Genomic DNA, 14,863 nt, shown 5'->3' with positions numbered 1-14,863 from the left:
TTTGTTTTGTTGTAAATAATTTGTTTTATTAGCTTTATCATCATCATCATTTTTCATCAGTTCGGACAAGTCTCACCTCCTGGCAACTGTTTGTTGTTGTATATCTTTACTCTTTCACTTGTTTCAGTCATTTGACTGAGGCCATGCTGGAGCACCGCCTTTAGTCAAGCAAATCGACCCCTGGACTTATTCTTTGTAAGCCCAGTACTTATTCTATCGGTCTCTTTTGCCGAACTGCTAAGTGACTGAGACGTAAACACACCAGCATCGGTTGTCAAGCAATACTAGGGGGACAAACACAGACACACAAACATACATGCACATACATATATATACGACAGGCTTCTTTCAGTTTCCATCTACCAAATCCACTCACGAGGCATTGGTCGGCCCGGGGCTGTGATAGAAGACACTTACCCAAGATGCCAACGCAGCGGGACTGAACCCGGAACCATGTGGCTGCTAAGCAAGCTACTTACCACACAGCCACCCCTGCGCCTTGGTTTTTATTACTGGATGTCCTTCATATCATTAATCACTTTACAGCATGGATGAACTGCCAGGACATGCCTACCACTAAGGAGGAGAGTGGGGCACTAGATGGCACTGCCCCTTCACTGTTCAGTTATGCACTCTCGGAATGAGAAAATGCTGTTTACAAAAATCTTCCTACAATACAAATTAGTGCCCACCCCCAGGCACCAAAGTCTGGCCACAGGCCTGTGACAGGAACAAAATATCCTCTCCACTTTCAATTTCTATTCAGAGTTACTGTTCTCCTAAGATATTTGACCAGCAGTGTGCCTTCATTTCCACCTTTCTTTTGTGAGATATGGTTTTTATAGTTGAATGCTCCTCCTGTGACTAACCACATTCCTGTGTAGTCTGGGTGTATTTTATCATGTCACCGGCACTAGAGACGTGGGTTGCAGCAGAAGCAAAGAGCCCTTTCTGCTTAGGTAATGACAATAACAGTTCAATCTATGCCACAATGGAACATAAATGTTAAATGCTGACAATATATAACAGTAAGATATACAGGTCATGACTATGGGCCTCTCTCTCTCTTTATAATTATGTATATATATATATATATTATATTAAATTAGAGATAAAACCACTATTAAGCAAATGAAACAATGAAAAACATAAGCCAATACATAAAATTATTAATTTATATTATTTTAAATGTATATCAAAAGTATTAAAAGTTTAATAAAAGATAAAGAGTAAAACACTACGATCGTTTCATGGCTGTACAATTCGTAATAATTCGAGTTATGGTTACAGTCAATCTTCAGGTTAATTGAAATATCTAAAATATAAAATATAAAATATATATATATATATATAGAGAGAGAGAGAGAGAGCAATAAGAAAATGGAGGGGATCAATAGGTGGTTCATTAACTTTTAGACATTATATTATGTCAACTTATTTATTTATTTACTAAAATGACAATTACACGAATATACATACATGTATAACATATTATGCTTTACATATTATCCCTTAGTTGGTTGGATTCGCAACCTCTAACTTTCTTGGAATATATATATATATAGATCCAATATAGCTTGTCGAGTGAGAATTCGCCATTGAGAATTCATAACCATGCATGTTGGCGTCCGGTGGGTGAACTGAGCCGTGATGTCCTCCTCCCAACTCCACTTCCCAACTGGCGGAAACGCACGGGCGGGCAGCTGAAGACTTGGGTTACGACGATCAAGGAGGACCTCTCCGTGCTCACAGGACCACAGGTGGTCGGCCTGCACTGATGGAACCGTGACTGGCGCAGGACTGCCATGGTTCGAGATGCCTCGAGGGTGGTAGAAGAAGCTGACTCAACCCGCCCAGGGTGAATGTCACAAGTACAAGTAGTAATATAGCTGCAATCAATAAATAAAAGTATTTCATCCAGTGAGAGATAAATATCAACTTAATACACAATTGAAAGAGCTACCAATAGTTTCACGTTTTTATGATACTTCAAGCTACATAGCATATTATATAAATCATAAAAGATATATATATATCTATATAAAAGGCAAGTCGTCTGTCAGGTTGTACCCTCGCCCTGACCATGGCTTTCAACCGATTCTGATGATGTATCATAAAAGCGTGGAACTATTATTAGTAGCTCTTTCAGTTGTGTATTAAGTTATATATATGTATATATCATAATACACACATGCACATAGTGAACCAGTGTCAACATCATTTTATCATTCTCTCCATTCATATAAGAACTACTACTTTAGCCATTGCTTGAGTTCCAGCTTCATATCTTAAATCAGGTAATATTTATTTATTAATTTTGCTCGTGTCCTGTAGGCTTTTGGTTGTATTTGTCTACTACTACACTTCTATTACTATCACTACCACCACAAGTGGATTGGCCAAAAGTGGGGACAATAGATGTAAAAACAACAAAATAATAGATGAAGTTTATTAATGAAATATATATTTCTTTACTACCCACAAGGGGCTAAACATAGAGGGGACAAACAAGGACAGACAAACGGATTAAGTTGATTACATCGACCCCAGTGCGAAACTGGTACTTTATTTATCGATCCCGAAAGGATGAAAGGCAGAGTTAACCTTGGCGGAATTTGAACTCAGAACGTAACGACAGACGAAATACCGCTAAGCATTTCGCCCAGCGTGCTAACGTTTCTGCCAGCTCACCGCCTTCTTATTAATGAAATATAGTCATTTTGAATTTGCCACTGAAAATGGTCTATGTTTGTGATGGTGAATGGTGGGTGGGTACTAGGAATGTGGTCTGAGTGTCAAGTGTGTACTGAAAATGTTTGGGGATCGCTAGTGTGAATACACCTGAAATCAGCTCGCAGTTCTGCCTATCCAGACTGAAATAGAACAGAGATGTTTCTAAGTTTTAGATCCAACACAACCAGGCTTTATGTTATGTCAAGTATCATCATCATCTTCGTTTAGCATCCGCTTTCCATGCTAGCATGGGTTGGATGGTTCAACTGGGGTCTGGGAAGCCAGGCCCAGTCTGATCTGGCAGTGTTTCTATGGCTGGATGCCCTTCCTAACGCCAACCACTCCGAGAGTGTAGTGGGTGCTTTTTATGTGCCACCTGCACAGGTGCCAGATGAGGCTGGCAAACAGCCACGATCGGGTGATGCTTTTTACGTGCCACTGGCACAGGTGCCAGTTGAGGCTGGCAACGCCCACAATCGGATGGTGCTTTTTACGTGCCACCGGCACGGAGCCAGTCGGGGCGGAGCTGGCAATGGCCACGTTCAGACGGTTCTCTTACGTGCCACTGGCACTGGTATCTCAGCTATAATTTCCAATTTTCATTCAAATCCAGTGCAGTTTTCAACTTTTGGCTCAATATATGTGCTCTGCTGTTTGCCAAGCAACTGAAGTAAAAATTATTTCAGATTTACACCCAGAAAAGGCATAATGGTGACTTAAATGTCTGTTTAGTTTTACTACATTGACCTACCAAATGGTATCAAGATAGACAGGCTAATTAGGTTCTTTTTATTTTTGTCATGTCTGTCAATTAACATAATGAATAATGAGAGAAATGCAATCAGATTATGAGGACTAAACCTTACTTAGTTTTAAGTTGCTACTTCTCTTATCTTTTACTTGTTTCAATCATCAGACTATGGCCATGCTAGGGCATCACCTTAAAAACTTTTAGTCAAATGAATCAGCCCCAGTACTTATTCTATTGGTCTCCTTTGCTGAACTGCTAAGTTACAAGGACATAAACACACCAACACTGGTAGTCAAGCGATGGTAAGGGACAAACACACACATCCATATAATGATGATGATGTTGCTTCTTTCAATTTCCATCTATCAAATCCACTCACAAGGCTTTGGATGGCCTGAGGCTGTAGTAGAAGACACTTGTTTAAGGTGCCACGCAGTGGGACTGAACCCAGAACCATGTGATTGGGAAGCAAGCTTCTTAACACACAGCCATTCCTGCGTTCTATACTCGTGTTTTGTTTGTTCCTTCTCGAGCTACACCTGGCTCATTAGGGCCGGTTTCCTTGGCATATAGGTTCCCCACCTGGACGGGACACCGGTCCATCGCAGGTGAGCTGCAAGATGCAGGAGGAAAGAATGAGAGAAAGTTGTGGCAAAAGAGTCAGCAGAAGTTTGCTACTACCTTCTGCTGGAGCCGCATGGAGCTTAGGTGTTTCAATCATAAACACACACATTGCTCAGTCTGAGATTCAAACCTGCGATCCCTTGACCGTGAGTCCGCTGCTCTAACCACTAGGCCATGTGCCTTTACTCTTTACTTCTGTAACAACTTCTTAACATTAATTTAAATGTTCTAATTGTTCATCAAAGAGTTCTCATATTTTTAACATTCTTCTACAAACTATACTTTCTGGTACTTTACATAAATTTATTAACATTTCCTTGCTCTCTCTCCCTCTCTTCACCATAACATACAATATATTAGTTGTGATTGTTCTTGTCTTATAATTTATCTCACTCTCTATGTTTAGTATTTTGTGAGCAATCTATCAAAAGTACTTTTAATCCTGTTGTATCCAGTTTACTCTGTCAAATCTAATGCTTATTTATTCACATTGGTTTGAATTAATTATGCATAGAGGTGGCTGTGTGGTAAGTAGCTTGCTTACCGACCACATGGTTCAGGGTTCAGTCCCACGACGTGACACCTTGGGCAAGTGTCTTCTACTATAGCCTCGGGTCGACCAAAGCCTTGTGAGTGGATTTGGTAGACAGAAACTGAAAGAAGCCCGTTGTATATATGTATATATATATATATTTATGTGTGTGTCTGTGTTTGTGCCCCCAACATCGTTTGACAACCGATGCTGGTGTGTTTACGTCCCCGTAACTTAGCGGTTCGGCAAAAGAGACCGATAGAATAAGTACTAGGCTTCCAAAGAATAAGTTCTGGGGTTGATTTGCTCGACTAAAGGTGGTGCTACAGCATGGCCACAGTCAAATGACTGAAACAAGTAAAAGAGTAACTCATAGCCTCAATATTTTAGTGATGTGATTTGTTATTTTTAGAATAATATTGTAAGGTAGGTGTGAAAGGCCAGATCTAGCTGGCCATCTCGGCTTCATGTACCAAACTATCATAGCTGTATTACCGTGATGTAGAATGAAAGTGGCTCGCTTGAAAGAAAGAGGTGCAGAGTGATCTTTCTAACAGCACAGCTGCTTCTAAGAGCAAGAACGAGAGGAACATCAACCCCCAGTACATGACAGGTACTTTATTGGTCTCAGAAGAATGTAATGGTGAAGTGGACCGTGGCAGGATCTGGACTCAAAATCAAAGAATTGGAACTGCTACCACAAAGGTATTTGCCCATCAAACTAATCATTTTGTCAGTAAACCACATCAGGAGTCACTCATTCTGAACAATTTAGTGCAATTGCAGTACAGTCTCATCTCTAGTGTCACCAAGTCTTTTTCATCAGTTTCCTTCTCAAAACTCAATTTAACAACAATTTCAGAATTTTTTAATACTCCTCTCATCACATCAATTTTCCACATAGTCAATATGGTAGTCTTCCGGTTTCATTTATTTTACGTCCATATGTAGGCATAGGAGTGGCTGTGTGGTAAGTAGCTTGCTTACCAACCACATGGTTCCGGGCTCAGTTCCACTGCATGGCACCTTGGGCAAGTGTCTTCTACTATAGCCTCGGGCCAACCAAAGCCTTGTGAGTGGATTTGGTAGACGGAAACTGAAAGAAGCCCGTCGTATATATATGTGTTTGTGTTTGTCCCCCCTTGAGTTTCTAACCTCAATAAAGAAAAGATAAAGAGCTGTTTCTCTGGTTGAGGTACAAGATTTTCTACTAATAACGATTGATTTTACTTAAGATTATATCCAACTACTTAGTATTTACAGAGCAGGATTATGACATGGTAGATGGTGGGTGTTATGTCTAAGGTTCCCACAGAATCATTACATAATCATCATTGTTTAATGTCCATTCTCTTTAGTAAACAGATCTGTTGATTTTGATGATGAACATTCAATGATTGAATCAACTAAACTTCCTGCTCTTTGATTAAGCATGAACCCTTGAGGGGATTCTGAGACAATTAGCTTGACACAGTGTGAGGTTTATCTTTAAATTCCAGGAACAATCCATCTGATGAACTGAATGGTTTCCATTGACTCACTCCTATTTGTAAGGTTTGGATGTGAAATTATGGAAGCAAAAAAATCCTTCCCCACCCCACATGCCATGCAGTGGGGATAAATCCAGTACCTTGTGATTGCAAAGTGAGCCCTCTTAATTATTTGGTCATTCAACAACTGTAGAAACTGTGAGGAATCCTGTTGAGTGGTTTCTACCCTACCTGGAATTCAAAGCTCCAGTGTTTGTCATGCTGATTCTGCCCAAGAATTACATTAAGGTATCCTGTGGAATAGACAGAGATCCATTTATCTCTCTGGACTGGCTTCTGTGCCGGTGGCACGTAAAAAGCACCAACCGATCGTGGCCGCTGCCAGACTCCCCCAGCACCTGTACCGGTGGCACGTAAAAAGCACCCACTACACTCACGGAGTGGTTGGTGTTAGGAAGGGAATCCAGCTGTAGAAACACTGCCAGATCAGACTGGAGCCTGGCGCAGCCGCCTGGCTTCCCAGACCCTGGTCGAACCGTCCAACCCGTGCTAGCATGGAAAACGGACGTTAAACGATGACGATGATGTACCAGAACAAAGAAACTAGATGGAATGTACTCTCACTGCCATACTACACATCAGGCCTATTGTACTTCACACATCCTACCAATTCATTTCCTCCAGCATTCATGAAATGTGTGTTGGATTTTCCCACACAATAACAACTTCTATTTTTCACTTCATTTGGAGGTAGCAGTTTAAAATGTCCTAAGCTCGTTCAGTCAACTCCTTTCTCCAGTCTCTGATCAATATGCTCAACTTCATCATCATGATCATTTAGCATCCGTTTGCCATGCTGGCATGGGTTAGCTGGTTTTACTTGAATTGGTAAGTCAGAGAGCTGCACCAGGCTCGTCTGTTTTGGCTTGGTTTCTACAGCTGGATGCCTTCCTAATGCCAACCATTTCCAGAGTATAGTGGGTGCCTTTCACATGTCACCAGCACAGGTGCCTTTCACATGTCACCAGCACAGTTGCCTTTCACATGTCACTAGCACAGGTGCCTTTCACATGTCACCAGCACAGTTGCCTTTCACATGTCACTAGCACAGGTGCCTTTCACATGTCACCAGCACAGATGTCTTTCACATGTCACTAGCACAGATGCCTTTCACATGTCACCAGCACAGGTGCCTTTCACATGTCACCAGCACAGATGCCTTTCACATGTCACCAGCACAGGTGCCTTTCACATGTCACCAGCACAGGTGCCTTTCACATGTCACCAGCACAGATGTCTTTCACATGTCACCAGCACAGTTGCCTTTCACATGTCACCAGCACAGATGTCTTTCACATGTCACTAGCACAGATGCCTTTCACATGTCACCAGCACAGGTGCCTTTCACATGTCACCAGCACAGATGTCTTTCACATGTCACCAGCACAGTTGCCTTTCACATGTCACTAGCACAGATGTCTTTCACATGTCACCAGCACAGTTGCCTTTCACATGTCACCAGCACAGTTGCCTTTCACATGTCACCAGCACAGTTGCCTTTCACATGTCATCAGCATGTGTGCCTTTTACATGTTGCCGGCATGGGTGCCTTTCATATGTTGCCAGTACTGGCCATTGTGATTTCACTTAGCTTGTCATGCCTTCTCAAGCACAACAAATTTCCAAAAGTCACAGTCACTTGTTGTTGCCTGTGTGAAACTCACATCCAAAGATCATATTTCACTACCTGATCCCACATCTTCCTGGGCCTAATTCTTCCACAGGTTCATAGTATTTTTTTTAAACAGCTTACTGCAACTAAAATATACAACGTCAACTATTTATCAACATAACCATTTCTCATAAACAAAACTAAACAACTGAGTGTTCAGTTTTACAGTAAAAAAAGACTGACATATTAAAATTAATAATAATTTTTTTTTATTGAAAATTTATTTCTAAAAAATAAAATGTTAGTCATTTTCAACAAAATCTTATTGAATAAACTAATAAATCACTTCATCCCTTTAGCAAATGATTTACCAAAATTCAGAAAAGTCAGATGGAAACAAAATGAGTTTCATGAATTTTGAGGTCAATCGTCCTTCTTATTGGAAACCGGTTGTGGAGTTGTTTCGGCAGCAGAAACAGGTGCATCCTGCAATAAAAGAAATAGGATCTTTTTAAAAAAATTTTAACAATAACTGTTTCACTTGATTTAAATACATCAGTTTAATGTTCATACTTTAAAAATCATCTTCAACATCCATTTTCCATGCTGGCAAGGGTTGATGTTGATGTTGAACAAATCAATGACAGAAGCAAATTACCATTTTGTGGTGCTATGTGTATCATGTTGTTATATCCATGAACTTGAAATGCACTTTCCTTCTATGACCCAATTTGACAATAAAACAAATGGATTACCAGATAATTTACCTTTGTTAAGATGAGTCATGGATTACCAGATAATTTACCTTAGCTAAGATGAGCCATGGATTATCAGATAATTTACCTTAGCTAAGATGAGCCATGGATTATCAGATAATTTACCTTAGCTAAGATGAGCCAAATAGCAGCTAACTCTCACTCAAACCATATCCAAAGACACGTTGGATAATTTAGTCCAAAGAATAGCATGCCTGAAAAAAAAAATTTTATAAACCAGTATGGTCCTAGCTGGAGTGCTTTTGATCATGGGATCTGCTTCAGATATTCTCATTTTAAAAATCATCTCTAGCTAATCATTTAGAGGATGTTGGTGTTACCTTGGTGAAGGTTTGCACTCTCTCAGTGCTTTTCTTGTTAATGTTATTTTCCCAAGGTGGCGAGCTAGCAGAATCATTAGCATGCCAGGCTAAATCCTTAGCAGTATTCACCCATCGCTACCACTTGAGTTCAAATTCTACTGAGGTCGACTTTGCCTTTCATCCTTTCAGGGTCGATAAAATAAGTACAAGTTGGGTACTGGGGTCGATGTATTCAACTAGCTCACTCACACCAAATTTCAGGTGTATGAATATGTTCCTCGTTTAAGAAACAAAGTGGGTTTATTTACATTTGTGAAGAAAAAAAGATACCCTTCCCCCCACCCCTAACCCTAAAACAGATTGAAATGCAATAGATCGATTCTAGGGTCATAATTATGGGTGACAATTCCATATGACACCGCTAGAAAAAACTGCCGTTCAAACCGAAAAGATCCCCAGACCTCATTATCTCGCATCCTTTTAATTTATATAATATACTGGAAAAAAATACAAATGGTAGGTTTCTTTTTAGAAAATATTGGGGTAGGTGGTAACGAACTTCCGGTAAATTATATAACATCCAAGGAAATACAGGAAGGGAAATTTTCAGTTCCCAAAATATGACTTCTATTACATAATAGAAGTCATATTATGTAATAGAAGTCATATTTTGGGAACTGTCACCTCTCTCTACATTCCTCAAAGACGGCTGACGTAAACTTTACTGTCAAACAGACTCGAGTTATGACACTACCAATTCATCTTCTAATTCCACAAAAACTAGCACACCACCTTCAAATGAAAGTTAGAGAAAATAAATTTAACTACTTACTATAAGCTTTTCTTCACTAATATATTTTTACACGTTTTTCTTTTAATTTAAAATAAAAATTATCTTTTGATTTGACACACCTGTTAGACATTGCCAATTTAAGTTTATTGCTACCAGGGGTAGATCTCTTGATCTGGTCATTGGTTTATTTAGTAACAACTTGTTGATATTCATCATTCAACTGGGACGTTAGTTTATTACATAAATATATTTTAATGGTCAATGTCTGTTTTCTTCGCTCGTATTTACGTTTCTTCGGTTTTAGATTTGTACTTTAACGTGATTTTGTATTATGTATGTAATCTCAGTAAATGGTGCGTGTTAAGGAATATTCTAGTAGGTGTTAACGAAAGAAAACTTTTTTTCTTATCTACACGCATCTATTATATATCTATTCATCCTGATATTGGTAATACTGCTAGTATTTACTTTTTTTATTAATCATTACACAAGAAAAACAGAACATCAACCAAAGCAATCATCATTATTTCGATTACTTCCGAAGTGACTGACCTAATTTGAATGTGATTAATGATAATAGTTACCTTTTAGAATCAACTCATCCGTGACACTAAATATTTAGTGTTAGATAATGACACACACGCACACATAAATACAAACTTATCTTGTTCAGTAACGTGATCAGGGTTGGTATGAATTGAGTAATTCATGTTGTCACCAACTCTGTTATCAGACCGTATGGAATCCTTGGCAGTGATGTTACAATCACACACAGACTGATGTTAGTAATAAATCGTAATTGCGTATCCTCTATGAATTAAATGGCGACAACAGCGACTCAGGAAAAACATCTTTCGGCAACTACACAACCCATCCCCGTCGCGAATAAAAAAATTACAATTAAAAACTTGATTTCCGCTAGTTTCACTTTTCCTTGACCCTTCTAGAAGTCCTTTGATTTTAAAATATTTTTTCGATGTTAATCGATTATCAATTATAAGAAACTATCTATTGTAAATGAGTCAATGAGGAAGACCTATAAATGATCGCTCGGTTTGTTAGAAATAGCAGCAAATCTCCCTCCAATAATAACCTCGTGTCTTTAAAAAAAAAAACAGTGGATAGTGTAGTTTGGAAGTGCACTAAACCCAGAACAAAAAAAATGGGACGGGTGGGAATGTCTAGCTGTTTTTGACAGTGGGTCTGCTCAAACAGGGTTCTCTCGGAGTTAAATACGGAAATGTCGAACAGCCAAGATTTCCTCAGAATGTCAACTCCCGATTTGATGCCATTGAGAGCAAAGTGGAAGTTTAAAGCGAGAAAATCTTCACTGGTTGGAGTGAATACTGTAGGATGTTGGATGGAAAATTGGTAAAAATCCCTGTCAAAACGGAAAAAACATCCAACTTAGATGTGCGTCCTGATCTGAAACTCCGCCGAACAGAAAATAAAAATAAAATGGATCAGTTGATGGTTTATACAGCCATCGGCTGGTGGGTTCAATTCACAAGCAGGTTCTAGTTTACATCCTATTATTATACGAGGTGAATCGGTGCATTCAAACAATACCGAAATATACCATCACAATTTGCACAGTCACTGTTTTCATTCTGGACTATCAGGAAATGTAAACTAGTGGTTAATAACCTACCATGATATTGTTCACACAATTCGGTTTATAAAATAAACAAATAAATTCACGATAGTTTAAAATGCTGAGAAGAGCGAGGGACTTACTTTTGAAGGTGGTGTGCTAGTTTTTGTGGAATTAGAAGATGAAGTTGTCGTGTCAGCTGCACAACTGATGGGTTTCTTCCATGGGTCCCAGAATTTTAGAATGAACGGTCGAAGGAATCTGTGGAATATCCATAGGAAAAACGGTATTACAATACAAGGTATACACACCATGCTTCGAGGTGGGTATAAATTGTTATTCTTGTATTGTTATTTTTGTATTGTTCTTCTTTTCAGTTTCGAGTACAAAAATTGTTTGTACTTCGTTTTTATTTTGTCAACAAAATATACCTCGACAATTACCTCCCTTTATATCACGTGACCTGATTGATCAGCTGACTGAGGTCGATCATTTATCAGTCAACGACTAACAGTTTCGTGTTATGACACTAATCAAACTTAGGCGACGGAGCTGGCAGAAACGTTAGCACACCGGGCGAAATACGTAGCAGTATTTCGTCTGCCGTTACGTTCTGAGTTCAAATTCCGCCGAGGTCGACTTTGCCTTTCATCTTTTCGGGGTCGATAAATTAAATACCAGTTGCGCACTGGGGTCGATGTAATCGACTTAATCCGTTTGTCTGTCCTTGTTTGTCCTCTCTGTGTTTAGCCCCTTGTGGGTAGTAAAGAAATAGTTATGACCCTTTTACTCATTTACTTGTTTCAGTCATTTGACTGCGGCCATGCTGGAGCACCGCCTTTAGTCGAGCAAATCGACCCCGGGACTTATTCTTTGTAAGCCCAGTACTTATTCTATCGGTCTCTTTTGCCGAACCGCTAAGTAACGGGGACATAAACACACCAGCATCGGTTGTCAAGCAATGCTAGGGGGACAAACACAGACACACAAACACACACATACATATATATATATACATATATACGACAGGCTTCTTTCAGTTTCCGTCTACCAAATCCACTCACAAGGCATTGGTCGGCCCGGGGCTACAGCAGAAGACACTTGCCCAAGATGCCACGCAGTGGGACCGAACCCGGAACCATGTGGTTGGTTAGCAAGCTACTTACAACACAGCCACTCCTGCGCCTATCAAACTTTTTTATTATTATTAAAGACAGCGATTTGGCAGAATCGGAAGCGTGTCAGGACAAAATACTTAGCGGCATTCCGTTCGTTTTTACATTCTGAATTCAAATTCCGCTGAGATTGATTTGCCTTTTATCCTTTCGGGGGGGGGGGTCGATGTAATAAGTACCAGTTGAGCACGGGGTGGTCGATGTAATTAACTTGCCCCATCTCCCCAAATTACTGGCCTTGTACCTACAGTGGAAAGAATTATTAAAAGTGTCGAGCTAGTAGAATCGATAACGCATCAGACAAAATGATTAGTGGTATTACGTTCCGTGTTCAAATCCCTCCGAGGCCAATTCTGTCTGTCGTCTTTTCGGGACCAATAAAATAAAATAACAGTCAAATTTTGGGATCAGCATAATCGACTAAGACCCTCCACCACCACAAAAATATATGCTGGCTTTGGACCAAGATTTGAAGCAATTATTGAAAAGGATAATAATAAAGCGTGTGTGTGTGTGTATTATAATGATGAAGTCAAGCCAAATAAGAATATTTTGAAAGTATTTATTATGTACGTTCTAGATTTGCGTAATATAAAATAGGAAATATATCCCACTAGCAGTATCGCCCGGCGTTGCTCGGGTTTGTAAGGGAAATAACTATATAAGCATTTTTAGAGATGTAAAGTATAATAGCCATCTCAATATGGCTAACCACAAAGGGGGTGTTACTGTAGCTTTTTACGTTCTGAGATTTAATAATACATTTTTAGAGTTACTTCCCTTATGTAAACCGAGCGAAAATGCATTAAAAATGCGGAAAAATTATGGTAAATTTTTTTTTTAATCGTAGACTCATCGTAGACGCGCGCTAATACCAAGAAGGGCTCGATATGAATCACGACTATAAGATACCCGCTTTTGGTTACACTGCACCGCAAAATGTGGGAGTAGTTAGGAATCTAAATCGTAGGAGACAGACAGCACACAACCTCTCTTTTATATATATAGATTAGGCAATATCTTCCTCAGTTAATACATTTCAAAATATTTTGAAAAGTTTAACTTAAAATTAGTAAGAAGAGGAATACAATTTATAGACATTAGATATTTTAAATCAAGATGTTGTTGCTTGACTCCTGGTTATTGGTCATTGAGCTAACCTATAATTAAAGGCAGTCCAACAGTATCCAACTCGTCTTTTATACGGTGTTTGTAGGACTACATTATTTTATGTGTCCTTTATGTTTTAAGATGACACAGTCTGATTTGATGGTGATTTAGCTGCTGTTTCTAATAGGTTGAATTACCAACTCTATCTAAGACAGAGAGAAATCTGTTTGGAAAAAAAAAGCGTAACTTCGGTATAAGTACCGGATACATTTCAAGAAAGTGGGTTTTTTTTTATATATGGGGGGTTTGGTTTTGTGTTAGGGTTAGTGGTGGGAGAAAAGGGTTTCTGTTATCTTCAGAAATGTAAACAAAGTCACGTGTGTACTTATACCGAAGGATCGCCAAAAATAATAATAATGATAATAATAATATAATAATAATAATAATAAAAACATTGTGTACAGTGCTCAGGTGCACTACAACTCATCTAAAGTGTATGTATAATCAGGTGTAGTTTCGGCGGATTTCGGAAAGCATGAGGGCCTTAAAGGATGCAGTGTCATGGCAGTCAACAACTGACGCAGGCAGTTTATTCCATGCTTCAGCAACTCTGAGCGTGAAAAAATGTTTCCGAAAGTCATGGGAGCTGTGTTGTTTTCTGACTTTGTAGGCATGTCCACGTGTGTTGGAGATCAAAAAGGTGTTCAGTGTTGTTGTTGGTGAGATGGTTGATAACTTTGTGAGTGTTTACCAAGTCCATCGCCAAACGCCGGAGCTTCAGTGGATCCATGCCCAGGGAAACAAGGCGCTCGGAGTATGGTAGGTGTCTGATGGAGGGTATGCGTTTGGTGGCACGTCTCTGAACAGATTCCAGGAGGTCAATGTTCTGAGCAAGATAGGGTTTCCAAACTGATGATGCGAATTCCAAGTGTGGTCGTACCATAGCTGTATACAGCTTTAAATAGATGGCTGGAGAGCGGCTAACAAAAGTCTTGCTGAGTGATGCCAAGACACCCTCGGCCTTCTTGATAATTTTAGAGATATGCTTTGTCCAACGCAAATCACTGTCGACAGTGATGCCTAGGTCACGCTCAGTGTTGTGGAGGGAATATGTGGACGCAGGGTTTTTTCTCCCAAAATGCATGATGGTACACTTGTCCACAGCCAGTTTCAGTTGCCAGTCTGTGATCCATTGCTGCATTGTGTCCAGGTCTGATTGCAGGAAAGAGCTGTAGACAACAGGATCTGTCCTCTTGATTTCAATGTACAGCTTGATGTCGTCTGCATATTTCAATACTGTGGCATTCTTTA

The 14,863-nt window shown here is 39.5% G+C and overlaps 1 protein-coding gene across 1 annotated transcript; it reads right to left on the bottom strand.

Annotated features, from left to right (window-relative positions):
- Positions 1-8,074: 8,074 nt before the first annotated feature.
- LOC115223974 (UPF0729 protein AGAP000931) lies at positions 8,075-11,718 on the bottom strand. Its single transcript, XM_029794737.2, has 2 exons — positions 11,411-11,718; positions 8,075-8,288 (listed from the first exon to the last, which is right to left on the bottom strand). The coding sequence occupies exons 1-2, from the start codon at positions 11,579-11,581 to the stop codon at positions 8,226-8,228; spliced, it is 234 nt and encodes a 77-aa protein (XP_029650597.1). The 5' UTR covers positions 11,582-11,718; the 3' UTR covers positions 8,075-8,225.
- Positions 11,719-14,863: the final 3,145 nt, after the last annotated feature.

This window comes from Octopus sinensis, linkage group LG24 (assembly GCF_006345805.1).
Source record: "Octopus sinensis linkage group LG24, ASM634580v1, whole genome shotgun sequence".
NCBI lineage: Eukaryota > Metazoa > Mollusca > Cephalopoda > Octopoda > Octopodidae > Octopus > Octopus sinensis.
Note: the sequence above shows the minus strand (reverse complement) of the source record. Positions and strands in the feature narration are given on the sequence as shown.